The following is a 27639-nucleotide window of genomic DNA, read 5'->3' on the forward strand; positions in this document are numbered from 1 at the left end:
CAGAGGGAGCAGGGCAAGGAGAGCCTCAGGCAGAGGAGGCAATATGTGCACAGTACGCGAAAGGGCCCCCAGGAAGGAAGAGGTTTGGATTGTTCAGCACCATCGAATGTCATCAGAGGGTGGAGATGATGTGAAGGCATCTCTCTCAGTACAAGGAATACTTTCCTAACAATGGAGTGGGCAGCCTTGGTGACCTGTCACTGGATTGTGCCAACAGAGGCTGCACAGCAACTTATTGGCCATGTGGTGTAGGGCATTTGGCAATCGAGCCACAGGAAGCCAGGACCCCTGGCTTCCAAGCCAGGACAGGGAAGGGCTGGCCCTCCTGGTCTAGGGTGAGAGTCTTCACCAAATTCTTGGTGTTTCTGGCCACCTCTGCTGGAGAAAACAAGGGAGGGCTGACCTGCAGCCTCCTCACACTGGTCTAGGCATTTCTAAGATGGTCTTCCCATCTCCCCCTATTCGAGTGGGATAGGAGGCTCAAACTAGGTCCTCCGGGAGCATGGTCTCACCCCTGACCAGGAGAGATGGGAGATGAGTCTCCATACCCAGGCCATGTGAACCAGTGCGGCTGGCTCACTGGAAATTCAGCTTCGAGATCTCCACCCCCACCCCAGCTAGGGTGATCAGCTCATTCCAGTTTACCCCAGACTTTCCCAGTTTGGGCACTAGATGTCCCCTATCCCAGGAAACCCCTCTATCCTGGGCAAACTGGGATGTATGGTTATCCTAATTGTGGCCCTTTCCCTCTCCCCGGGACACACATCAACTCCACCCCAGAATCTTTTCCTTGCTTAACTAACCCCATTTACCCTGCTTGAAGTGGCAGGGCAGGGGGGCTGTCTTTATGGCACTCAGTGACATGCAATGCTCGTTAACTGAGCACCTGGTATGAATAGGTCCCTGCCCCATGGACCATGCATTCTGGGCAGTAACCAGATGGATGTTGGATGACAATTCTGCAAATAAGGAGTTATATAATTAGACCATTTCCAATTACTGCAGAATAAATTACCCCCAAATTTAGCAGCTTGAAACAATAAACATTTATGATCTCACACGGTTCCAAATGGGTCAGGAATTCAGGAATGAGTGATTAGCTGGGCTGTTTCTGGCTCAGGGTCTCCCACAATTTTGCAGTCAAGATATTGTCTTGGGCTGTGGTCATCTGAAGGCCTGACGGAGGCTGTGGGATCTGCTTCCAAGGTGGGCCACTCACACACCTGGCAAGTCAGTACTGGTTGTTGGCCAGGTGCCTCAGTTCCTTGCCACGTGTGCTTCTCCAGATGCTGCTTGGGTGTCTTCACCCCATGGCAGGTGGCTTCCCCGAGCGCAAGTGATCCAAGAGAGAGTAAGGTGGAAACTTCAAGGACTTTTTTTTTTTTTTTTTAATTCGGCCAGGCCATGCAGCATGTGGGATCTTAGTTCCACCGAACAGGGATCAAACCTGTGCCCCCTGCAGTGGAAGCGTGGAGTCGTAACCACTGGACCGCCAGGGAAGTCCCCCAAGGACTTTTATGAATTGGCCTTGGAAATCACACTCTGTCATTTCTGAATATCCCATTGGTTACACCTGTCAGCCCTGCTCAGTGTGGGAGGGGACATTACAAGGGTGTGAATATCTACACGCAAGACTCCTGGAGGCTGGCTACCACAATTATGTTCTGCACTAGGCCCAACTTAATTATTGGGATTGGACTCAGCTCTTCAAGCCATCTTCTATGAGCAGGACTCCCCAGCATCATTGTCTTCTGTTCTAGGATCTCCCCTTCCCCTTCTTCTCTGAGGTCCCTTTCTGCTCACCACTGAGTCTGTGACATCTCTTTCTCCTGAACCTGTTCATCCTCCCCTCTCTGCAGGGAGCTGACCCATTTCTTCTTCTCCCTCCCTTGTTTCCCAAAGATGCCCTCATGGAATCTACCTTCATAACTCATTGCCAAGATCTACTGCCCAATCTGTGAAGTGAAATGAGAGGAGCAGGGACAAAGATAGATGGGCAGAGCCAGGCGAAGAGGAGCAGGCAGGTTCATAAGTGTAAAATATGGACAAACCTGCCATCATCTATTCCCTGGGACAAATAGATCATCACCAAATGGGCTGCAGAAGAGCAAAGAGACAAATTATCCAGCTGTGGCAGTGTCACCTGCTCCTTATTGATGGGCTCTTATGCTCGGGCCCAACTGCTCTCTGAGAATTGCATCCTCCAGTTCCTATGAGACCCCGAACAGGAGTGACAGGAAAGACAAGAAAGCTTTTATGTCTCGGCTGGGGCATGAGCCGCACTGCCAAGTTCCAGCTTTTCTGTAGTATGCATCATATACGTATATGAATTTTGTGACTTTGACACAGTGCCACATAAAAACATGATCAAAGTGCCACCCCATGTGTAAACTGGAAATCATACAAATGCCAGAGAAAGAGAACATTTTAACCGGTTAAATACTGAACGATTTCACAGCTGTTGGGTTGGAACAAATTATAAATTGTGTTTACGCTGATGCCACAAGGCGGCGCCACTACAGCCGGAAAACGACCACATTCTGTGTCACTATGGAGCAAATCACACAGTTGTTAGCATGCTTTGGACTCCAGCAACTGCCTCTTTGTGACTACTGAGCTGTTATTTTGCCACTCACTGTCATTATAAACAACTTTAAAAAGCTATAACAACGTCATTCAACAACATCGTTCACGAAGTAGAGAGGTCAATGCTGAAAACCACGCCCCCAAATCAGTACTTCGGAGCGGCTATTGGACGTGATAGAACACCGTGAATAAGATTGAACCACCTCCGTGACAGGCGGTGCAGAAAATTTGGGAGAGTGCCAGCGGATAGAGATAACGCAGCAAAGACACGAAGCAGCATCAAAAGCAAAGATATGGTAAGATGGTTATAGATTTACGAGCTGTGCGAGCGCGTTTCATCGCCTCCTTCACATTCATTCCTATGGGGAAACATGGGTCTTGGTATGCAACGTTTTGAATCCTGTGAAGTTTACAGAAGGCATCCTTCCTGAAAAAAATGGGACTTCCCTGGACCTACCCAGATATCCTGGTAGAAATATGGCTCCTGGAGCCCACTGCTCGAAGGGGAATGTTGTAGGTTGAATTGTGTCCTGTGAAATAATAGAAAATCTTTATGTGGTCTCTGACCCCAGTTCCTGGCACCTGAGCTCCTAAAACTCTTGTAATTTCCTAAGTGATAAAAGCACCAGAAGCCCTGTGTATTCAAATTATTTGGTCTTTGATCCTGGTTCCTAACACAGAGCTCCTAAATCCCTTGGAATTTCCGGGGTGATGGGAGCATCTTTTGCTCTAATGAGGCAATGTTTGATGGGCTCCTGGACCGGGGGCTGGTTACTAGAAAGATTAAACCATCATTAGAAGCCTGGAGCTTTTAGCACCAGCCCCCATCCTCCTGGAAGGGAAGAAAGGCTAGAGGTTGAGTTGATGATGGATCATGCCTACATGAGGAAGCTTCCATAAAAATCCCAAAAGTATGGGGTTCAGAGAGTTTCCAGGTTGGTGAACACATGCATGTGCTTGGAAGGTGGTGCACCCCAATTCCATGGGAACAGAAGTTCCTGCTCCCTGGACCACTGCAAACCTCATCCTACGTGTCTCTTCATCTGGCTGTTCATCTGTACCCTTTATTAAATAAAAAACCGGTTAACCTAAGTGTTTCCTTGAGTGCTACAAGCCATTCTAGCAAATTATCAAACCTAAGGAGGAGGTCACAGGATCCCTGATTTATAACCAGTCCTCCAGAAGTTTAGATTACAACCTGGAATTCTGATTGGCGTCTGAAGCCAGGGGCGAGGGTGGGGGGCAGTCTCGTGGGACTGAGCCCTTAACCTGTGGGGTCTGTACTAACTCTAGTTAGTGTCAGAATTGGATTAAATTATACGACATGCAGCTGGTGTCCCAGAGAATTGCTTAGTGTGGAAAACCCATGCATTTGGTGTCAGAAGTATTGTGGGTATGAAAGTAAAGGAGAAACACAGGAGTGTTTTTCTCATATATGTCCCCTAAAAATGATATTGAAGTCCTAAGCCCAGCACCTCAGAATGTGACATTATTTGGAAATAGGGTCTTTACAGAGGTCATCAAGTTATAATGAAGTCATTAGGGTGGGCTCTAGCCCAGCCTGACTGGTGTCCTTATAAAAAGGGGAAACAGACACATAGACAGCCATGCACAGAGGGAAGAGGATGTGAAGAGACACAGGGAGAACACCATGGGAAAACTGGAGCGATGCAGCCACAAGCCAGAGAACATCTGGAGATTCCAGAAGCTACAAGAGTCAAGGAAAAGATCCTCCCCTACAGGTTACAGAAGGAGCAGGGCCCTGCTGACACCTTGATCTCAGACTTCTAGCCTCCAGAGCTGTGAGACAATACATTTTTGTTGTTCTGGGCCACCCAGTTTGTGTGATTTTGCTACAGCAGCCTTGGAAACTAATACAGAATGTCAGCTTGAGACTCAAAATTATCTGCCACAGTAAGGAGCACAGAAATAGCAGAAAATTGGGCTTCCCTGGTGGTACAGTGGTTGAGAATCTGCCTGCTGATGCAGGGGACACGGGTTCGAGCCCTGGTCTGGGAGGATCCCACATGCCGCGGAGCAACTAGGCCCGTGAGCCACAACTACTGAGCCTGCGCGACTGGAGCCTGTGTTTCGCAACAAGAGAGGCCACGATAGTGAGAGGCCCGCACACCGCGATGAAGTGGGCCCCGCTTGCCACAACTAGAGAAAGCCCTTGTACAGAAATGAAGACCCAACACAGCCAAAATAAATAAATTAATTAATAAACTCCTACCCCCAACATCTTCAAAAAAAGAAAAGAAAGAAAAAGAAATAGCAGAAAATTTCGAATTAGGCATGAGCATGAATTTTAGGCCAGAAAACAGTCATTTTTCAGTGCCTGCTGTAGACAAGGCCCCTTGCAACCTGCAGCATGCTGTCCTTGGAAGGCCATGGGCCCGGGTTAGAGACCTGGGTTTGGGATCCAGGCTGTACCTCTATTAGGCTGTGTGGTCTTTGGCCAGTAACTTAGCTTTGGGTGTCTCTGTTTTCTTAACTGTCAAATGAGTATAATAATCTACTTAATCATGAGAATTAAATGCAAATGCATGCATATGAAAATGAGCACCAGTTAAAGTTCTATCTATATGTGCTCTTAGGCTTTGGTATTTGCAATCCCATTTCCTATTCTCCCCATTTTAAGTGATGATGAAACGGAGGTCCAGAAATGGTTTAAAAAAAAAAACTTTTTTAGGTTACACAGCACCTTAGAGTGCTCAATAAATATTAATTCCTATTTAAGAGTGACTCTTAAACATGTCATATCATGTATTATTATGCCCATTTTTACAGATGAGGTAACTGAGGCTCAGAGAAGCTAAGTTATGCCCAAGGTCACAGAAAAGTAGAAATTCCTACTCAGATCTGCCTGCTTCCAACACTGCAGGTGACAGTCTGGGCAAATTCAATAATCTTCAGTCCTGGGCCTGAAGGGAAGAGGGTGAGCACCAGTGATTTCCTAAGGCCTTGTAGGTTCTTTTTTTTTAAAAAAAGTATTTATTTATTTATTTATGGCTGCGTCGAGTCTTAGTTGTGGCACGCGGGCTCCAGAGCTCATGGGCTCTCTAGTTGCAGCACCTGGGCTTAGTTGTTCTGTGGCATGTGGGATCTTAGTTCCCCGACCAGGGATTGAACCCATGTTCCCTGCTTCGGAAGGTGGATTCTTAACCACTGGACCACCAGGGAAGTCCCAGGCTATTCAGGTAGGAGCTGTTATCTGCAACTACTTTCATCCAGGCTCAGTGCTTCAGGATAGTGCCTTGGAGCATCCTAGCTATGGCCTCAGGGGAATTCCCTTGCAGTCCAGTGGTTAGGACTCCTTCACTGCCGAGGCCTGGGTTCAATCCCTGGTCGGGAACTAAGATCCAGCAAGCTGCTGGTGTGGCCTTAAAAAATAAATAAATAAATAAAAAAGGCTATGGCCTCAGAAGTCTTAGGTACCAGGTCACACATCCTCATCTTCCCATAGAGGGGAGAGGGGCACACCCTGGTTGTGACAACCAAAAAAAAAAAACAAAAAAAAACTCCAGACATTGCCAAATGCCCCCCTGGAGGGAAAGGATGTCACTTGGAGAAACTCTGATCTTCTGGAAGAATGAAGAAACAAAATATATCAGGTGAGATCTGGATTAAAACAGTCCTATATGCAAATTGCAACTCTACCAATTATGATTTTGGGTAAATTACTTCATTTCAGCCTTATCCAGTTTCCCCATGTATAAACAAGGAATATATACCTAGCAAATAGGGTTTTGATAAAGATCAGAAGAAACATGCCAGGCACTTTGCAGAGTATATGGTAAGCACTTAATATATGGCACCTATTAACATTGTTCCCATAGTTGAGACTGTAAGTATTTCCTCATGTCCTTCACTTATTCATGTAACAAATATTCAGTAACTGGTGTCTGTGTGCCAGGTCTTTCTTAGTAAGCCCTATCTGAATTTTTCTTTCTCAAAACCTTATCTGGTATGTACTATTACCATTTCTATTTATTCTGTGTGAACAGCATTTTTAATGCCAGCATAATATTCCATCATGTCTATTTTGATTCTTGGCCCTGGCCTCCTTTCTGAGGTCCAGACCCATACATCTACCTGGATGTCCCCCAGGAATGTTAACAGCATGTTTGGCCAATTAGCCCAGTGCCTAGCACCTAGCAAGCCCTCCATAAAAATGAGCTATTACTGGCCATCAGTGTCATTTTTAGCCCCTGCTGATCCACCTCCTCTTGCTACTCCTCAGTGGGTTCTCAGAGTCACTTATTTTCTGTCAGCAGTCTTGGCCCTGGGTTAAAGCCCTGATTTGTTGTCCCTGTGGGGAGCCCATAGGAGAATCCAGCCTGGTTTTCCCACCTGCAGGGAAGAACTGAAGCAATGAAAATAGACACTCCCACGCTAATCAGACTGCCCTAAACAACCAGTTTGGTGGGGAGAATTTGCTAGCAGTAGGCAAGACATAAAGTTCCCCCACAGCAGCCTGGCAGCCTTGCTGAGTGTGCCAGCAAATGATTCCTGGGGCCTGGCTGGTGCTTTGCGGGCACCGCCGGGGCCCACGGAGAAGAGCTAATTTATGCTATTAGTATAGTTACATCAACAGTGTCTGCTGAGTGTTCCAAAACTGTATTTCATGGTCTTGGGGCCAGAACAGGGAGGAGCAATTTAGAAGCCACCACCAGGGAAGCAGAGCAGAGTAGAGGTAATACCAACAGCCTCTGGGTGAGATAGGCCTGGGTTTGAGTTCCAGCTTTGCCCCTCACTAGTTGGGTGATAGCCAGCTCTGTCATGCTGAGCTTCTATTTCTTCACCTGTAGGGTTGGGGTGATGCTAATGATAGTTATTCGTGGAATGCTTCTTGATCAACCATTCAGGTATTCAACCATTAAGAGTTATTCAAAAATAGGATTTTTTTTTTAATACACAAAGTTATACTTCCCCACCTCTCTCACACACACACACACACATCCATATAACCCTTGATGACATTAAAAAAATAAACAGTACACGTATATGATCCGAAATAAATTGGAAATCACACAGTATAAAATGAAAAATGCTTTTTTTTTGGTCCGGGCAGTGGCTTGCGGGATCTTAATTCCCCGACCAGGTATTGAACCCGGGCCCTCCGCTGTAAAAGTGCGGAGTCCTAACCACTGGACCGCCAGGGAATTCCCCCAAAATACTTTCATTTTAAAAAAAAATATACAAAAAGAGCAATTTCATAGGATTCAACCTAATATGACCAGCCACCGTTCTAAAGCTTTATAGTCCTCAACAAGCCCATGACGTAGGAACAATTATTACCCTCTCCCTCGGTAATAATAAGAATTTCTTCTAAAGAGAAGAAGGACTTGGGGGGAAAGTGCCGGCTACCTAAACGGCCTCCACAAGTGATTTGAAAGTTTGAGAAACAGAGGTCAGCACATGTAATTAATTAAGCGCTAAACAGGACTATCCGCCTGGTGTCCGAAACACGATCCCCTGGGGGTCCACACGCGGCGCAGACTTGGTCCGAAGGGCAATCCCTCGCGGTACCAGGGGTGACCCATCTCTCTCGCCCCGGCACGACCCTCTACGTGTTTTCCCGGGAAAGGCGAGCCGGGCTCCGCCACCTCAACCAGTCTTGCTAGAGTAGGCTTATCCCTGCGAACAAAAGCATTCGGAGAGACTGCCGCCTCAGCCACTCAACGCCGAGCCCCGGCCGGCGCCTCCAATTAGATCCGAACTTCCAATTGGTGAAGTGTTGTTGAAGAAGGTGGGACAGAGCGGGAAAGTTCCTCCTCCCTCGGGGTTCTCAGCCAACCGCGGCGTCGGGGCGGCAGCCGCCGAGTTAGGTTGCACCGCGTGTAGTGATCTAGGGGGCCCGAGGGCGGGGCGGGGAGCAGGCCGGGGGCTGCGGGGAGGGGACGCTTCCCGCGGGCACGCGGAGTGAAGACGGTGACAGCCACGCGCGCACGTGCGTGCCCGGCTGCAGCGCGGCCCCGACACCTCCCTCGGCGGCTGAGAAGCGCGCGGGGTCTGGGCCTCCGGCGTCTAGGGGCCCCGTCCCTGGGCGTCACCAGCGTCCCCGGCCCGAGTCCCGGAGAGCCGGGCCGTGCCCGCCCCGTCGGTCCCCGATCGCGATCCCTTCCCGTGGCCGTCAGGGTTCGCCCCCCAACTCCCATTTCGGTTCCCGGGGCAGGGTCCTCGCGGTCCATGCTGGCCGCTGGGGGCCCGCGCCGCTCAGCCAGCTCCCGGGCCGGCCGGCCGGCCACCATGGTGGCCCTGAGGCCTGTGAGGCTCCTCCAGGGAGGCTAAAAGGTCCAGAGCGCAGGCCTCGGGGCGCGAGGGTCCCGAACCTGAGCCCCGCGCCATGGCCGGGGCCATCGCTTCCCGAATGAGCTTCAGCTCGCTCAAGAGGAAGCAGCCCAAGACGTTCACAGTGCGGATCGTCACCATGGACGCGGAGATGGAGTTCAATTGCGAGGTAACTGGCTGCAACGGGCTGCGGCGAAGGGGAGCGCGGCGGGATCCGGCCGGGTGCTGGTCCGGCACCGACGCGGACGCCCTTGCCGCGGTGACAGTGGAAGTGGAAGCTTCAGGATTCTGTTTATATCAGCTCTGGGCAGAGATAGAGTCAACCAGAACTGGAAGGGGCCATCTAGGCCCAAATCCTCATGTTAAAGATAATCGCTGCTTTTTTTCAATGGGGCTTTCGGGTTTGGAAGCACTTCCTGAAGGTTTTCATTCATTGTTACTGCAAGAGTCTGAAAGCATTCGTGGTAGCGAATTCTAGTTTTCAGTGTCACGCTTAAGCTCCAGCTCTATAGAGTTTAAACTTTATTAGATGATATTATGTACCCCAGATATTATAAGTTGCATCTCGTTTTATTGGAAAGTCTATAGTACTTGTTTCCCTTTTTCACAGCTTAAATTTTCTGGGAAGAAACAAAACAAAACTTTGAGGAAAGAGACGGTGTCTTAAACTTTCCATACAGTTTCTATCATGATGGTAACAGTTATCATTTATTGAATACTTCCTAAATGCCAGATATTCATACACTTAATTCTCAAAGCAACTCAATGAGGTAGGTACCCCAAACCATATATCTAGTAAATGGCGAAGGGGGGGTTTTGATTCAAGATCTTAGCCAATACAGTACTGCCTCTCAAGTAGTTTAAGTCCTTGCTACTCAAAGTGTGGCCTGTGGACCAGCAGCATTGGCAGCAGTAACCTGTCAGGGGTTGGCAAACTTTTTCTGTAAAGGCCCACATAGTAAATATTTTCAGCTTTGCCGGCTTTAGGGTCTCAGTTGCAACTACTCAACTGAGCTCTACCATGGTAGCACAAAAGCAGCCTTAGACAGGATCAACTTCCAGCATGACAGGGTGAGGAACTCCACTGACCTGGTTCCCTGTAAACTGGTAAAACATTAAAAAAAAAAAAATTTTAAACCCTCTGGAAATTGTCCTAAGGGCAAACATCAAGTGAAGAAACAGCTACTCAAGAAAATCTATGATAATTCGGTAAGAAAGGCAAGAGTTTGTGGTATTTGTTTTTGTTTTGGCCGAGAGGCATAAGGGATCTTAGTTCCCTAACCGGGGATCAAACCCATGGCCCCCTACAGTGGAAGCATGGAGTCTTAACCCCTGGACTGCCAGGGAAGTCCCAAGAGTTTGTGGTATTTGAAGCAAGACCACTACTACCGTCCCTGCTCCCAGCTCTCAACAACGGCTGCAGCCCAGTACACTGGGCTCCCTCTTCCCCTAGCTCCCAGTCAGACAGCTTTCTTCCCAGGAGGAGCATGACTTTAGGGCTTCTCCTGCCCAAGGCTACTTGCTGCTGAGGCAAAATCCTGGTTGAGTGAAGCTGAAAGATGGGGCTTCCTTCCTTCACCCAGCTCCTACTTATGGAATGGAAGCTGTACTCTGGGCATGGCCCACCGAGAGTACTGGGGTCCCATTTGCTCTATCCCCACCCTCAGTTTGTGAGATGGTGGTACCAGCCAGGAGAGGCAAACTGAGAAGACCTCAGGCTAGTGTGTCTCCCCCTCCCCACTTCTATCAAGAGCTCAGAGATTTTGCCTGGAGGGAGAAGCAGGCTCCTAATCTCTTCCCAGAAAGTAGTGACTTCATTTGCAGTAGAGTGTGGAGAAATTTATGCCTAAGGGTGCTTTCAAGAACTGTGGAGGTTTTAGTGAAAGGCAATTGGGAGGAGATTTGTGGATTTAATAAAGATACAGCCTAGACTTGTAAGCCAGCTAGTTTGCAGGAGAGAATAAGACAGCTGGGAAGAGCCCTCCTGGGGTCAGGACAAATATCAAACACTAATCTCAAAAGAGCCACCTTTTGATTGGATTACTTTATAGAACAAGTTATGCCCCAGAGCATTGTTGAAAATAATAGAATAATATACCACAATTAGTGGAGTTTAACAGTTGGGTGTGACCAGGGAAAGAGAGGGAGAGTCCTACTAAGACCACTGTCATCTTGGGTGACTTTGGGCAAATCCAAAGATATGTCTTCCTGAGGAGCAACATCATAGACCTCAACACTGTGACAGGGGAAATAGATTTCAGTAAAACAGTCCAGCCAGTCACTAAACAAATAAACAAGCAAATAACAGTAACCAGCCCAGTTGGGTGGGGGGGACCACTCCCTAGAGTTGCTGTAAGTATGTTCACAGAACTAAAAGAAAGCATGATTAAGAAGGAAGGTATAATGACATTTTTGCATCAACTAGATAGTATCAGTAAAGCGATATGAATTATAAAAAGAACCAAATTAAAATCCTGGAATTGGGGCTTCCCGGGTGGCACAGTGGTTAAGAATCCGCCTGCCAATGCAGGGGACATGGGTTCAAGCCCTGGTCTGGGAAGATCCCACATGCCGTGGAGCAACTAAGCCCGTGTGCCACAACTCCTGAAGCCCGGGTGCTTAGAGCCCATGCTCTGCAACAAGAGGAGCCACTGCAATGAGAAGCCTGCACACCACAACAAAGAGTAGCCCCCGCTCACCACAACTAGAGAAAGCCCGTGCACAGCAACAAAGACCCAACGCAGCCAAAATAATAAAATAAATTAAATAAATTAATTTAAAAAATTCTGGAATTAGAAAATACAATGACTGAAATAAAAAATTCACTAGAGGGGCTCAAGGTAGATTCCAACAGGCAGAAGAAATAATTAGTATACTTGATGATAGATTGATAGAGATTATGTAAGGTGAAGAGTAGAGAGAAAAAGAATGAAGAAAAATGTACAGAACCTCAGAGAAATGTGAGGATCATTCAGTGCACCAACATGTGTAATGGGACTACCAGAGGAGAGGAGAGAGAAAAAATATTCCAAAAAAATTGGCTGAAACTTCCTAAATTAATTGAAAAACAATAACCTGTATATTCAGGAAGCTCAATGAACTCCAGGGAGGATAAACACAAAGAGGTTCACAGACACATCATAGTAAAAATGCTGAAAGTCGGACAGGGAGAAAATCTGGAAAGCAACAAGAGAAAAATGACTTGACACTTATAAGGGAACCCCAATGAGATTAACAGCTAAGTTCTCAGCAGAAGCTGTGGAGGCCAGAGGCAGTGGGATAACATTCAAAGTGCTCAAAGAAAAAACTTGTCAACTAGGAAACCTATCTCCAACATAGCTGGATATAAATGAAAAGGGCATTTCAAAAACAAAGTTAAATAAAGAATTTCCCAGATAAACAAAAACAGAGACTTTGTTGTTTAAAGACCCACCTTACAAGAAATATTAAAGGAAGCTTTTCAGGCCTAAAGCAAGTGACCCCAGATAGTAATTCAAATCCGCGTGAAAAAAATCAAAGAGCACCAGTAAATGTAATAACATAATTATAAAAGACAGTATAAATGTATATTTTCCTCCTTTTAACTGATTTAAAATGCAATTATATAAAATAATTTGTATATAATATACAATAATATTTGTATATACTATATTGTTGGGCCTATAACATGGAAACGTAATATATGTTTAATAGGTGTGCCAATAACAGTACAAAGGAGGTGGGTGAAAACCAAGCTGTAATAGGCTAAGGAAATGATTACAGATGGTAAAGTAATAACTACAACAATATATTGCTGGGTTTGTAACTTTAATAGATATAGTATACAATAATTATAATACTATAAAAAAGGGGGAAGGGAACAGAACTATGTAGAATAACATTTCTATATAATCGCTGCAGTTAAGCTAGTATAAATCTGAAGCTGATTCTTTTTTTTAATATATATATATATTTTTAAAATTTGTTTAATTATTTACTTTTTGGCTGCATTTGATTTTCATTGCTGCGCGCGGGCTTTCTCTACTTGCAGCGAGCGGGGGCTGCTCTTTGTTAAGGTGCGCGGGCTTCTCATTGCAGTGGCTTCTCTTGTTGTGGAGCACGGGATCTAGGCATGCAGGCTTCAGTAGTTGCGGCACGTGGGCTCAGTAGTTGTGGCTTGCGGGCTCTAGAGCGCAGGCTCAGTAGTTGTGGTGCATGGGCTTAGTTGCTCCACGGCATGTGGGATCTACCGGGACCAGGGCTTGAACCCATGTCCCCTGCATTGGCAGGCGGATTCTTAACCACTGCGCCACCAGGGAAGTCCAATATATATATATTTTTGGTGTGAACCATTTTTAAAGTTTTTATTGAGTTTGTTACAATTTTGCTTCTGTTTTTTGGCCCCAAGGCGTGTGGGATCTTAGCTCCCCAACCAGGGGTTGAACCTGCATTGGAAGGCGAAGTCTTAACCACTGGACTGCCAGGGAAGTCCCTCTGAAGCTGATTCTGATAAGTCAGGATTATGTGGTTAAACCCTAGAATAACCACTTAAAAAAAAAAAATCTTTAAAAATACAGTGGAAAAATAAATAAATAAATAGTGGAAAAACTATTAAAGAAATTTAAATGCTTCATTAGAAACTATTCACTTAATGCAAATCAAATAGTAGAGGAGGAATAGAGAATTTAAAAAGACAAGAAAAACATAGAAAACAAAAAATAAAATGGCAGTTGTATCCCAAATAATTAAATAACTTAAATGAAGTGGACAAATTCCTAAAATGAAACCAGCTACCAAAAGTGACTCAAGAAGAAAGAGTAAATTAGCAATAAAAATACTACTCACAGTAAAAAACCCATGTGCTACCCACTAGTGGCCCAGGTGGCTTCACCACTGAATTCTACCAAACATTTCAAGATCAATAAATACCAATTCTTCACAAACGTTTCCAAAAAACTAGAAGAGGAGGGACCACGTCCCAGCTCATTTTATGAGACCATCATTATCCTGATACTGAAATAAGACAAAGATAACACAAGAAAACTAGAGATCAATATCTCTTATGAGTATGGAAGCCACAATCCTTAACAAAAATATTAGGAATCCAGCAACATATTAAAAAAACTATACTCCATAACCAAGTGAGATTTATCCCAGAAATGCAAGGTTGGTTTAACATCCAAAAATCAATTAATGTAATATATAATATCAATAGAACAAAAAGCAGAAATTACAGGATTATCTCAATCGATGCAGAAAAAGCACTTGACAAAGTGCAACAGCATTTCATGATAAAAGCACCCAACAAAATAGGAATAGAAGGGAACAGCCCAATATCACACTTAATGGTGAAAGACTGGATGTTTACTCTTTAAGATCAGGAATAAGACAAGGATGTCCCCTCTCACCACTTCTATTCAACATTGTACTGCTGGTTCTAGCCAGGACAATTAGGCAAGACATGAAATAAAAGGCATCTATATTGGAAAGGAAGAAGTAAACCTATGTCTGTTTACACATAATATTATTTTGTATACAGATATTTAAATTATTTTTTTAACATCTTTATTGGAGTATAATTGCTTTACAATGGTGTGTTAGTTTCTGCTGTATAACAAAGTGAATCAGCTATACATATACATACAACCCCATATCTCCTCCCTCTTGCATCTCCCTCCCACCCTCCCTATCCCATCCCTTTAGGTGGACACAAAGCACTCTTCTCACTAGCTATCTATTTTACATTTGGTAGTGTATATATGTCCATGCCACTCTCTCACTTCGTCCCAGCTTACCCTTCCCCCTCCCCGTGTCCTCAAGGCCATTCTCTACATCTGCATCTTTTTTTTTTTTTTTTTTTTTTTTTTTTTTGCGGTACGCGGGCCTCTCACTGTTGTGGCCTCTCCCGTTGTGGAGCACAGGCTCCGGACGCACAGGCTCAGTGGCATGGCTCACGGGCCGAGCCGCTCCGCGGCATGTGGGATCTTCCCAGACCGGGGCACAAACCCGTGTCCGCTGCTTTGGCAGGCGGACTCTCAACCACTGTGCCACCAGGGAAGCCCTACATCTGAATCTTTATTCCTGTCCTGCCACTAGGTTCTTCAGAACCTTTTCTTTTTAGATTCCATATATATGTGTTAGCATATGGTATTTGTTTTTCTCTTTCTGACTTACTTCACTCTGTTTGACAGTCTCTAGGTTCATCCACCTCGCCACAAATAACTCAGTTTCACTTCTTTTTATGGCTGAGTAATATTCCATTGTATATATGTGCCACATCTTCTTTATCCATTCATCTGTCGATGGATACTTAGGTGGCTTCCATGTCCTGGCTATTGTAAATAGAGCTGCAGTGAACACTGTGGTACATAACTCTTTTTGAATTATGGTTTTCTCAGGTTATATGCCCAATAGTGGGATTGCTGGGTCGTATGATAGTTCTATTTGTAGTTTTGTAAGGAACCTCCATACTGTTCTCCATAGTGGCTGTATCAATTTACATTCCCACCAACAGTGCAAGAGGGTTCCCTTTTCTCCACACCCTCTCTAGCATTTATTGTAGATTTTTTGATTATGGCCATTCTAACTGGTGTGAGGTGATACCTTATTGTAGTTTTGATTTGCATTTCTCTAATGATTAGTGTTGTTGAGCACGCTTTCATGTGTTTGTTGGCAATCTGTATATCTTTTTCGGAGAAATGTCAATTTAGGTCCTCTGCCCATTTTTGGATTGGGTTGTTTGCTTTTTTCATATTGAGCTGCATGAGCTGCTTGGAGTTTAATCCTTTGTCAGTTGCTTCATTTGCAAATATTTTCTACCATTCTGAGGGTTGTCTTTTCGTCCTATTTATGTTTTCCTTTGCTGTGCAAAAGCTTTTAAGTTTCATTAGGTCCCATTTGTTTATTTTTGGTTTTATTTCCATTTCTCTAGGGGGTGGGTCAAAAAGGATCTTGCCATGACTTATGTCATCAGTGTTCTTCCTATGTTTTCCTCTAAGAGTTTTATACTGTCTGGCCTTACATTTAGGTCATTAATCCATTTTGAGTTTATTTTTGTGTATGGTGTTAGGGAGTGTTCTAATTTCATTCTTTTACATGTAGCTGTCCAGTTTTCCCAGCACCACTTATTGAAGAGGCTGTCTTTTCTCCATTGTATATTCTTGCCTCCTTTATCAAAGATAAGGTGACCATATGTGCGTGGGTTTATCTCTGGGCTTTCTATCCTGTTCCATTGATCTATATTTCTGTTTTTGTGCTAGGACCATATTGTCTTGATTACTGTAGCTTTGTAGTATAGTCTGAAGTCAGAGAGTCTGAATCCTCCAGCTCCGTTTTTCTTTCTCAAGATTGCTTTGGCTATTTGGGGTCGTTTGTGTTTCCATACACATTGTGAAATTTTTTGTTCTAGTTCTGTGGAAAATGCCAGTGGTAGTTTGATAGGGCTTGCATTGAATCTGTAGATTGCTTTGGGTAGTAGAGTCATTTTCACAATGTTCATTCTTCCAATCCAAGAGCATGGTATATCTCTCCATCTGTTTGTATCATCTTTAATTTCTTTCATCAGTGTCTTATAGTTTTCTGCATACAGGTCTTTTGTCGCCTTAGGTAGGTTCATTCCTAGGTATTTTATTCTTTTTGTTGCAGTGGTAAATGGGAGTGTTTACTTAATTTCTCTTTCAGATTTTTCATCATTAGTGTATAGGAATGCAAAAGATTTCTGTGCATTAATTTTGTATTCTGCCACTCTAACAAATTCATTGATTAGCTCTAGTAGTTTTCTGGTAGTATCTTTAGGATTCTCTATGTATAGTATCATGTCATCTGCAAACAGTGACTGTTTTACTTCTTCTTTTCCGATTTGGATTCCTTTTATTTCATTTTCTTCTCTGATTGCTGTGGCTAAAACTTCCAAAACTATGTTGAATAATAGTGGTGAGAGTCGGCAGCCTTGTCTTGTTCCTGATCTTAGAGGAAATGGTTTCAGTTTTTCACCATTGGGAACGATATTGGCTGTGGGTTTGTCATATATGGCCTTCATTATGTTGAGGTAAGTTCCCTCTATGCCTACTTTCTGGAGTGTTTTTTTCATAAATGGGTGTTGAATTTTGTTGAAAGCTTTTTCTGCATCTTTGAGATGATCGTATGGTTTTTCTCCTTCAATTTGTTAATATGGTTTTTCACATTGATTGATTTGCTTATGTTGAAGAGTCCTTGCATTCCAGGAATAAACCCCACTTGATCATGTTGTATGATCCTTTTAATGTGCTGTTGGATTCTGTTTGCTAGTATTTTGTTGAGGATTTTTACATCTATGTTCATCAGTGATATTGGCCTGTAGTTTTCTTTTTTTGCGGCATCTTTGTCTGATTTTGGTATCATGGTGATGGTGGCCTCATAGAATGAGTTTGGGAGTGTTCCTGCCTCTGCTATATTTTGGAAGAGTTTGAGAAGGATAGGTTTTAGCTCTTCTCTAAATGTTTGATAGAATTAGTCTATGAAGCCATCTGTTCCTGGGCTTTTGTTTGTTGGAAGATTTTTAATCACAGTTTCAATTTCAGTGCTTGTGATTGGGTGTTTATATTTTCTATTTCTTCCTCATTAAGTCTCGGAAGGTTGTGCTTTTCTAAGAATTTGTCCATTTCTTCCAGGTTGTCCATTTTATTGGCATATAGTTGCTGTAGGAATCTCTCATGATCCTTTGTATTTCTGCAGTGTCAGTTGTTACTTCTCCTTTTTCATTTCTAATTCTATTGATTTGAGTCTTCTCGCTTTTTTTCTTGATGAATCTGGCTAATGGTCTATCAATTTTGTTTATCTTCTCAAAGAACCAGCTTTTAGTTTTATTGATCTTTGCTATTGTTTCCTTCATTTCTTTTTCATTTATTTCTGATCTGATCTTTATGATTTCTTTCCTTCTGCTAACTTTGGGGTTTTTTTGTTCTTCTTTCTCTAATTGCTTTAGGTGTAAGGTTTTTGTTTCTTGTATTGCTCTAAACTTCCCTCTTAGAACTGCTTTTGTTGCATCCCATAGGTTTTGGGTCTTTGTGTTTGTTTGTTTGTTTTTAAATTTGTTTATTTAGTTACTTATTTTGTCTGTGTTGGGTCTTTGTTGCAGTGCACGGGCTTTCTCTAGTTGTGGTGAGTGGGGGCTACTCTTCATTTTGGTGCACGGGCTTCTCACTGAAATGACGTCTCTTGTTGCGGAGAATGGGCTTTAGGCACACGGGCTTCAGTAGTTGTGGCTCGCAGGCTCTAGAGCCCGGACTCAGTAGTTGTGGCACACAGGCTTAGTTGCTCCACGGCATGTGGGATCTTCCCGGACCAAGGCTTGAACCCGTGTCCCCTGCATTGGCAGGTGGATTTTTAACCACTGTGCCACCAGGGAGTCCAGGTCGTTGTGTTTTTATTGTCATTTGTTTGTAAGTATTTTTTGATTTCCTCTTTGATTTCTTCAGTGATCTCTTGGTTATTTAGTAGTGTATTGTTTAGCCTCCATGTGTTTGTAGTTTTTACAGATTTTTTCCTGTAATTGATATCTAGTCTCATAGCGTTGTGGTCGGAAAAAATACTTGATATGATTTCAGTTTCCTTAAATTTACCAAGGCTTGATTTGTGATTCAGGGTGTGATCCATCTTGGAGAATGTTCCATGACCACTTGAGACAGAAGTGTAATCTGCTGTTTTTGGATGGAATGTCCTATAAATATCAGTTAAGTCAATCTTGTTTAATGTATTGTTTAAAGCTTGTGTTTCCTTATCACTTATCTGTCTGGATGATCTGTCCATTGGTGTAAGTGAGGTGTTAAAGTCCCCCACTATTATTGTGTTACTGTCGATTTCCTCTTTTATAGCTGTTAGTAGTTGCTTTATGTATTGAGGTGCTCCTATGTTGGGTGCATATATACTTGTAATTGTTATATCTTCTTCTTGGATTGATCTCTTGATCATTATGTAATTTCCTTCCTTGTCTCTTGTAACATTCTTTATTTTAAAGTCTATTTTATCTGATATGAGTATTGCTGCTCCAGCTTTCTTTTGATTTCCATTTGCATGGAATATCTTTTTCCATCCCCTCCCTTTCAGTCTGTATGTGTCCCTAGGTCTGAAGTGGGTCTCTTGTAGACAGTATATATATGGGTCTTGTTTTTGTATCCATTCAGCGAGCCTGTGTCTTTTGGTTGGAGCATTTAATACAGTCACGTTTAAGGTAATTAGAGATATGTATGTCCCTATTACCATTTTCTTAATTGTTATGGGTTTGTTTTTGTAGGTCCTTTTCTTCTCTTGTGTTTCCCACTTAGAGAAGTTCCTTTAGCATTTGTTGTAGAGCTGCTTTGGTGGTGCTGAATTCTCTTAGCTTTTGCTTGTCTGTAAAGCTTTTGATTTCCCCATCAAATCTGAATGAGATCCTTGCCAGGTAGAGTAATCTTGGTTGTAGGTTCTTCCCTTTCATCATTTTAAATATATTGGAAATACCGTTTTACCATAATGAGAGCCAACCAGTTGTATGACTAGAATCAAAAAGACATATAGGGACTTCCCTGGTGGCACAGTGGTTAAGAATTTGCCTGCCAGTGCAGGTGACACAGGTTCGAACCCTGATCCGGGAAGATCCCACATGCCGTTGAGCGACTAAGCCCATGTGCCACACCTACGGAGGCTTTGCTCTAGAGCCCGCAAGCCACAACTACTGAGCCCACGTGCTACAAGTACTGAAGCCCGCTCACCTAGAGCCCATGCTCTGCAACAAGAGAAGCCACCGCAATAAGAAGCCCGTACACCACAACGAAGAGTAGCCCCTGCTCACCGCAACTAGAGAAAGCCCATGAGCAGCAACGAAGACCCAATGCAGCCAAAAGTAAATAAATTAAATAAATTTAAAAAAGAAAAAAGACATATAGTAAGAAGTGTTGGTGAGAATATGAAAAAATTGGAATCCTCATATACCGCTGGTGGTGATGTAAAATGGTGCAGCGACTTTGGAAGAGTCTGGCAGTTCCTTAAACAGTTGAACATAGAGTTACCATATGGTCCAGCAATTTTACTTGTAGGTATCTACTCAAAAGTGAAAACATGTCTATAGAGAAGCTTGTACATGAATGTTTATAGCAGCATTATTCGTAAAAGCCAAAAGGTGGAACAACCCAAATGTCCATCAGATGATGGATGGATAAACAAAATGTGGTCTGTGTGTACAATGAGATGTTATTTAGCAATAAAAAGGAAGGAGGTAACAATACATGCTACAACATGGATGAACCTTGAAAACATTATAAGTGGAAGAAGCAAGTTACAAAAGATCATATATTATTTCATTCATATACAAGTCTATTATAGGGATATCTATAATGAAAGTAGATTTGTGGTTGCTTAGGGCTGGGAAATTAGGTGCGGGGATGGGGCACTATAGCTAAAGAGTACGAGGTTTCTTTTTAAGGTGATGAAAATGTTCTAAACTTGACTCTGATGGCTGCACAACTCGGTGACTATGCTAAAAACCATTTACCTGTACACTTTAAATAGGTGAATTTTAAGGTATGTGAATTATATCTCAGTAGAGCTGTTTTGTAAAAAGCAGACTTTGATAAAAGTAAAAAATAATAGACATGACTTTGTTCCAATAAAAGTTTCTTTATGGACATTGAAATTTGAATTTCATGTAATTTTCACAAGTGAGGAAATGTTATTAAAATTTTTTCCCTGGCAGTCCAGTGGTTAGGACTGCACGCTTTCACTGCCGAGGGCCTGGGTTCAATCCCTGGTCGGGGAACTACAATCCCACAAGCCACACAGCATGGCCAAAGAATAAAATAAAAAAATTTTTAAACTTAAAAAAAGTTTTCTTCAATCATTTAAAAATGTAAAACTCATTCTTAGTTCTCAAACTGCAGTGGGTTGGACTTGTCTTGTGGACCACAGTTTACTGACCCCTGATCAAAGTTACTATTTGATACATGTTGTGAGAGACTGACCCACAGGGAAAGGAATTTTTTGTGACATTGTTCGGCCATAATTTTGCAATGAAAAACTCTTAGTTTTTCTTCTTTAAACAGACCCCAGACCCAAAGAGGATGGACACTATTATCAGCAATGTCGGGATTTCTCAACCTTGGCACTATTGACATTTTGGCTGGAGGGTTCTTTGTGGTGGGGACTGTCCTGTGAACTGTAGGATGTGTAGCAGCATCTCTGGCCTCCACCCATTGGATTACAGGAGCACCTCCTACCTTGCCCCAGTTGTGACAACTGAAAAATGTCTTCAGACACCGTCAACTGTCCCTGAAGGCAAAACACCCTCCTCTTCCCTCCACCCTATCCTCCACCACATTGAGAACCAGTGGAAGGAATAATAGTAGTGATATTCAGAGAGACAGACTGTTACAACATACAGCCTGTCAAGCTTTAATGTACACATAAATGACCTGAAGATCTTGGTAAAGTGCAGATTCTGATTCTGTAGTTCTGTGGTTGACTGAGAATTCTGCATTTCTAACAAATTCTCGAGTGATGCCAATGCTACTGGTCCAGGGACCACACTAAAGTAGCAAAGCATTAGTAGTAGTTAAAAAGTAGTAGTAGAGGGCCTCCCTGGTGGCGCAGTGGTTAAGAATCTGCATGCCAATGCAGGGGATACAGGTTCGAGCCCTGGTCCGGGAAGATCCCACATGCCATGGAGCAACTAAGCCCATGAGCCACAAGTACTGAGCCTGCGCTCTAGAGCCCGCAAGCCACAGCTACTGAGCCGTGTGCCACAACTACTGAAGCCCGCATGCCTAGAGCCCATGCTTCACAACCAGAGAAGCCACTGTGATGAGAAGCCTGTGCACTGCAACAAAGAGTAGCCCCCGCTCAGTGCAACTAGAGAAAGCCCGCGCGCAGAAACGAAGACCCAACGCAGCCAAAAATAAAATAAATAAATTTATAGAAATAAAAAAGGTAGTAGTAGAAAGTGCACAGGCTTTGAAATAAGACAGACCTGGGCTTGAATTCCAGCTAAACTACTTAAAGCTTGGATAAGATACTCAAGCTCTCTGAACCTCAGTATGCACATCAGTAAAATGGAACTACTATTACTGACCCTGCAAGGTTGTTCTAAGGACTCATGGAATGCTTAGTGCTGGGCAGAAAGGAAGGGACTATAGTCAGCCTAAAGCAGGAGGCTTGGGTCACCATGGGCACTGACTGCCCTGTTGTGATTTGTCCAGCCATCGTATCTCATCAAACCTCAAATTTCCAGTGAAAATACCTCTTTGTAAACCATGTTCAAATATTCTGTCGAAAGTAATGGTAGTTTGATTTATGATGATGGAGAGAACTCTGAGAAGCCACTAGTCTTGCTCTCCTGCTCTATTTTTATGTTGTACATTAACTGACCAAGATGCTAATGCGAGAAGATGCTAATGCAAAGATGCATTTTGAAGAAAAGAGAGATGGTACTTGAGGAATTCTTGGTTTTATTGAGGTCAAATGTAGGTGGCTTTCTAAGAAGGACTCAAATTCAGAACCAGTGGTAGTTAACATACGAATCATGTTAATGATGCTAATCATTTCAGACTGCAGAGATAGGGGGAAACATCTCTTTCTTGCACCACTTACTGCATTGCATAATTGGCTTGATGCTGTGGAGGATTTTTCCACTTGAAAGATTTAATAGTTGTCATTTTGAGAAAGTGGATGCTGAATGTAATTTGCCAGGAGGCTAAACGGTTTTGTTACTTCTTTTCTAGGTAGGAATTTTACTCTGATAATTCAATCTATCAGTAAGAAGAGCCAAATATGAAAAATTTCTCGAACTTGAGTTGTGAGAGATCCTAATACCATCTTATATCAAAACCAAAGCCTCCTTCTCCTGTTTGTTGGCATCCCAATCATTTTCACATACCCAAGCACAATTATGATTGGATTAAATACCAACATTACAGATCATTCCAGCATACAAGTGGACATACAGTGGTCCATAACGGGCGAAACTTTCAAAAGGAGAAGGCAGAACAACTCTGGTGATTTCAGTAAGATGTTAAATCCTAGACACCCCAAGATTGAGGCAAATGATTCCCTTCCAGGATGTAGACTCCAGGAGGGAGTTCAAACTGGTGTTTGAACCCTGGCTTCTCCGTGGAGCTCTTCTGTGACCTTGGGCAAATCTCTTTTTTCTCCCAGGCCTCAGTTTTTCCACTGTAAAACAGGGGGAAGAACTTGATTTCAAAGGCTCTCAGCTTCGCATCCTATTTTAGGTGATCTGGGCAGAAGAAGCTCATTGTGCAACTTTCTGTTTCATATTTCCTCCTTAGGTAGGAAGTCATTTCAGGGTTTGAGCATGTAGGTATGAGAAAATCTGCTAGAGGACAGAACAAATATTGCTTAGGGAAAAGAGCCAGCATCCTGATGGGGTAAGTTGGCTTAGGTGGAAGGAAGACCCACCACTGCCCCCGTCTCCCTGATGGATCTTAGACTTACCTCTCTAAACCTAAATACTATTATTCTAAATGAGAATAATAGTATTCGAGGTAGACCTTTACAGGCACTTAGCCCAGGGCCCGACCATAGTAAGCACTTGGTAAACATTAGCTTCATATCATGAGTAGGGAGTGTGAGAATAAAGAGGAAAGGTCTCATGCTAGAGGCACTGTAAATTTTCTCCTTTAATCATCTCCTTCATTTTCTTTGAATCTTCTTCAGATTATCCATGGCTTTGTAATTATAGACCCTCTAGACTCCACAATTAGTCTAAATATAGTGAGCTTTACCTTATGCCATATACTTAAGGATCTTCTTTGTAATATGCTCTATAAATGGTCTCTATTTAGCTTGATGTCCACTGTGATAGCAGGATTCTTTTCTGATTTCTGCCATGCTTCATTATTCTCGATTCCTTTGTCCCCCATGTGTCATTTTGAAATTTTTCTCTTTTGTTTTTGATGACTTCTCCAATTATTCATGCTAGTTTTGCATTCTTCTCCAAGAACATTTTTGGTGCTTGTTTATTCTTAATTTCAGAAGTTAAAAAAGCATTTGTGGTCTTAAAAACCCAGAATTGAGTTTCCTCAGAGCTGGTAATCATTTTAGCCAGCTGATGACGAGGCTTCTCTGGTTTGTGACAGGATGATGTGTTCCATCCTCCTGTCTGTGCTTTGTCTGATTTAGATTCTAAGTCCACATGTTTTAGTACTTTTTAAAAAAATTTTTAAAATTTTTGGCTGCGTTGGGTCTTCGTTGCTGCGCGTGGCTTTCTCTAGTTGTGGCGAGCAGGGGCTACTCTTCATTGTGGCGCACGGGCTTCTCATTACAGTGGCTTCTCTTGTTGTGGAGCGCAGGCTCTAGGTGCACAGGCTTCAGTAGTTGTGGCTCTCAGGTTCTAGAGCGCAGAGCTCAGTAGTTGTGGCTCACGGGCTTCGTTGCTCCGCGGCATGTGGGATCTTCCAGGCCCGGGGCTTGAACCCATGTCTCCTGCATTGGCAGGCGGACTTAACCACTGTGCCAACAGGGAAGCCTGCTTTAGTACATTTTTGTCAAGCAAAAATTTATTACCAATTTAGTGCTGATCTCGGGAAATCTTCAATCACCTGTGCTGAGTTGAGGCACTTGTCCTAGTTCAGGAATCACTGCGACACCACTAGGTGGGGTCAGAGCACATCATTTCTAAAGGAATTGGCCTTTTTCCTCTCCTTTTTTTGAAGTACTTTTAAATATAAATTACAATTTTCACAGAGTCCAGGGCAGGAGGAGTTAATCCACTGGGTAACACTTAGTCATGGGTGGTGTTTCAGAGTCTGTTCATTTTACTTCATGTTTAGGCATTTGAAATTGAGCTTTGTGCTGCCAGCACTGAATTTACTATTGTTTCCTATTCATAGCTCTCTGCAGAATTCTTATTCTCAGTGTTTGAAACATTTTTTTTAACATCTTTATTAGAGTATAATTGCTTTACTATGGCGTGTTAGTTTCTGCTTTATAACAGGGAATCAGTTATACATATACATATGTTCCCATATCTCTTCCCTCTTGCGTCTCCCTCCCTCCCACCCTCCCTATCCCACCCCTCTAGGTGGTCACAAACCACCTAGCTGATCTCCCTGTGCTATGCGGCTACTTCCTGTATATATGTCCATGCCACTCTCTCACTTTGTCACAGCTTACCCTTCCCCCTCCCCATATCCTCAAGTCCATGCTCTAGTAGGAAACATTTGTAATCATTGGTAATTGCTGAATATCAACAGCATGCTTGGTGCTAAAAAACTTGTATTTTTCATTAGCATGACAATCACCATTTTTGTTGCATTAGAGTTCATTATTGTAAGTCAACTCCTGATTATTAGTAGTAAGGAACATGATTGCAGTGGCAGTACCTGCGTAAGGGAAAGTAGAAAGCACACAGAAATTAAGTGTTAAGGGTCATTGACATCCCCCAAAACGAGTTTAAGATATAGAATGGGATGTTAAAGGATTAAAAGAAAATGATTATAGCAGTGAAAAATCCTCCACGGTTTATACAAAACCATCTCAAGCTCGTAGACTCAGAAGGTATTAATCCTGCAAGCCCACTTGATGAGTGTGGAAGCTGAGACCCAGAGAGGTTAAGCGACTTTCCCAACACAGCGGGTTTGGGTGTTTCATAGCTATTTGACAAGGCCATGATTGCCCTCATGTTGTGAGTTAAATTCCAAAGATAGAGATTGTCTTCTTTACTTTGGAGGAATTGCATTGCTTTTATAGCATATAACTATTGTTTCTTTTTGCTTTGTCATCTGTCAGCTGACTGTCAAAGCTTCAAGCGGCTCATCTTTTTTCACAGCATTATAAAATTTGGGCCTTGCATGGGGGCACAATTGATTGACAGGTGAAGAAACTGAAGCGCAGTTGAGCTGTGTGGCTCACCCAAGGTTGTGCGTGGTGGACAGGGGAGTTTAGGACGCAGATCCCCTCTCTGGGCTCACGGCCGCTGCTAGAACCTGTCTCCGCTAAAGCAGGCAATGTGCCAGGAGCTGCAAACATAAGAACTTTTCTCCCCCCAAAAAATCTATAATCCATTTTGTTTTGAAAGACTTCTCAGAGTTTAAAACCTCCGTTTTGTGGCTTGCCGAGGCGCTGTGATCTGTTTCTTACTGGTCTCTTGTTCTGTGGAAATTTTTCTTGGTTGGCTTTTTGAGATTTAGATTTCCTTGCCAAGGTATTTTTAGAGAGTGGAGATCAGTATGTGTCCCCAAATGGGGCGGGTATATACCTTCAGGCCCAATTATGCAATTAGAATTTTAATGAGGAGTGTCATAAATTCTTGCTTCATTGCAATCATTACCTAGAAGACTGTTCTACTCAGAAGGCTCAGCTTAGGTATCATCATCATTATCATCAACATCATCAGCCAACCACAAGCATTTGTGAAGTGGCCACAGATTATACAGCACTTGTGTGGGTCCTGGGAGACTTAGAGAGAGAGAAAGAGGAAAGGAGAAGGGGAGAGAGAGAGAGAGAGAGAGTGTGAGAGTGTGTGTGTGTGTGTGTGTGTGTTAGCCCTTGTCTTCAAGGAATTTATGATCTGCAGAATTGCAGGAAGGACAGGAATCTTGGGCAGAGACAGACACCTCATTTTTCCGTGTATGTAAAGTACATACTAACTCACATATCTGGTATTGTATGCGTGGGAGGGAGACAGTGGTGAGATAAAGAAGGAATCTTAGAAAGGTCTGGTTGTGGGTAACTAGAGGCATGTAGCTTTGCTGACCAGGGAGGGCAGAGGCTGCCTTGTAACAAGGCAGAGCAGTTGGTTGGAGGAGAGAGGAAGTAATTGGTGGAGGGCCTTGAAACCAATGATTTAAATAGATTCAGCATACTAACAGCGATGATTGGAGGGCTGGGAGAGGAAAATTACTTGCTGTGGTTGATTATGGCAGAAACTGACAGGGCAAGATTGGAATTGAGTTTTTTGTTTTGTTTTGTTTTGTTTTGTTTTTGCAAAAAGGAGGTTTCAGGTTTGTGAGATTTTGTGCAGATCGAGATAAGGGATTTGGGGGTCGTGATTGGTAGAGCAACGAGACGAGTCTCTTTTTTTGGCTAAAATCTTGTTTCTATTTGGAGGGTCTCCTTTTCCCTCAGAAATAATGGCTGATTAGGAGTGGTGTGTGTGTGTCCTTAACCACGACAGGAAACACAGACATGAGACACAGAACCTGCTTCCATGGTATGAGTCGGGGAGGGTCGGTTTTACACCCCCATTTACTGCACTCTTTTATCCTCTTTGATTAACTGGAATAGATTTTAATGGGACTCATTATTCACTACTGCACAGCAAAATCATTTTTATAACTCTTTCCATTGTGTTTATCTTGTAAATGGAGGTGTTTGGCATCTGTTTTTTCAAAACAGACCAATAAAAGTTGTATTTAGGTTTGGATCCAGCACATCAGCATCTTAAATTCTCAACTCTTCTCTGAAATCAGTTCTCGTAGGGCAGCCACGACTGCAAAAGTCAATTAGGGGTGAACGTGGAGAGGGGAGATCACAGCCCTCCTTGCTCTTGTGTTCCCGAAATCACGGTAAACACGCTACATGTGTCCTGAGCCCGGGGAGGTACGGTCCCTTCTATTGCTCTGTCTGTAAGGGAGCTAACCTTTCAATAGTTTTTATGGAAAATGCTGGGGCAACTTGTGAACTAATTAGAAGAAACCCTGATAAGTGAATGCCGGGTCTGTCCGTCGGTTCTCTTTCCTCTTCTGTGGAGTAGACAGCCAGTCAAATAGCATCTCTTGTGTGGCTGATAATCCTGTCCCCCGACATCTATGAAAT

At 43.3% G+C, this 27639-nt stretch overlaps 1 protein-coding gene across 3 annotated transcripts in view; it reads left to right on the forward strand.

The window, feature by feature from the left end:
* Positions 1 to 8476: 8476 nt before the first annotated feature.
* NF2 (NF2, moesin-ezrin-radixin like (MERLIN) tumor suppressor) overlaps positions 8477 to 27639 on the forward strand; it is a 78962-nt gene continuing 59799 nt past the window's right edge. For all 3 annotated transcript variants that reach the window (XM_060028311.1, XM_060028310.1, XM_060028312.1), the window contains exon 1: positions 8477 to 9049. In XM_060028311.1, coding sequence (XP_059884294.1) covers positions 8936 to 9049 — 114 coding nt within the window. In that variant the 5' untranslated portion in view covers positions 8477 to 8935. The remainder of the gene's footprint in view (positions 9050 to 27639) is intronic.

The sequence above is a fragment of the Delphinus delphis genome, chromosome 13 (genome assembly GCF_949987515.2).
Source record: "Delphinus delphis chromosome 13, mDelDel1.2, whole genome shotgun sequence".
Lineage (NCBI taxonomy): Eukaryota > Metazoa > Chordata > Mammalia > Artiodactyla > Delphinidae > Delphinus > Delphinus delphis.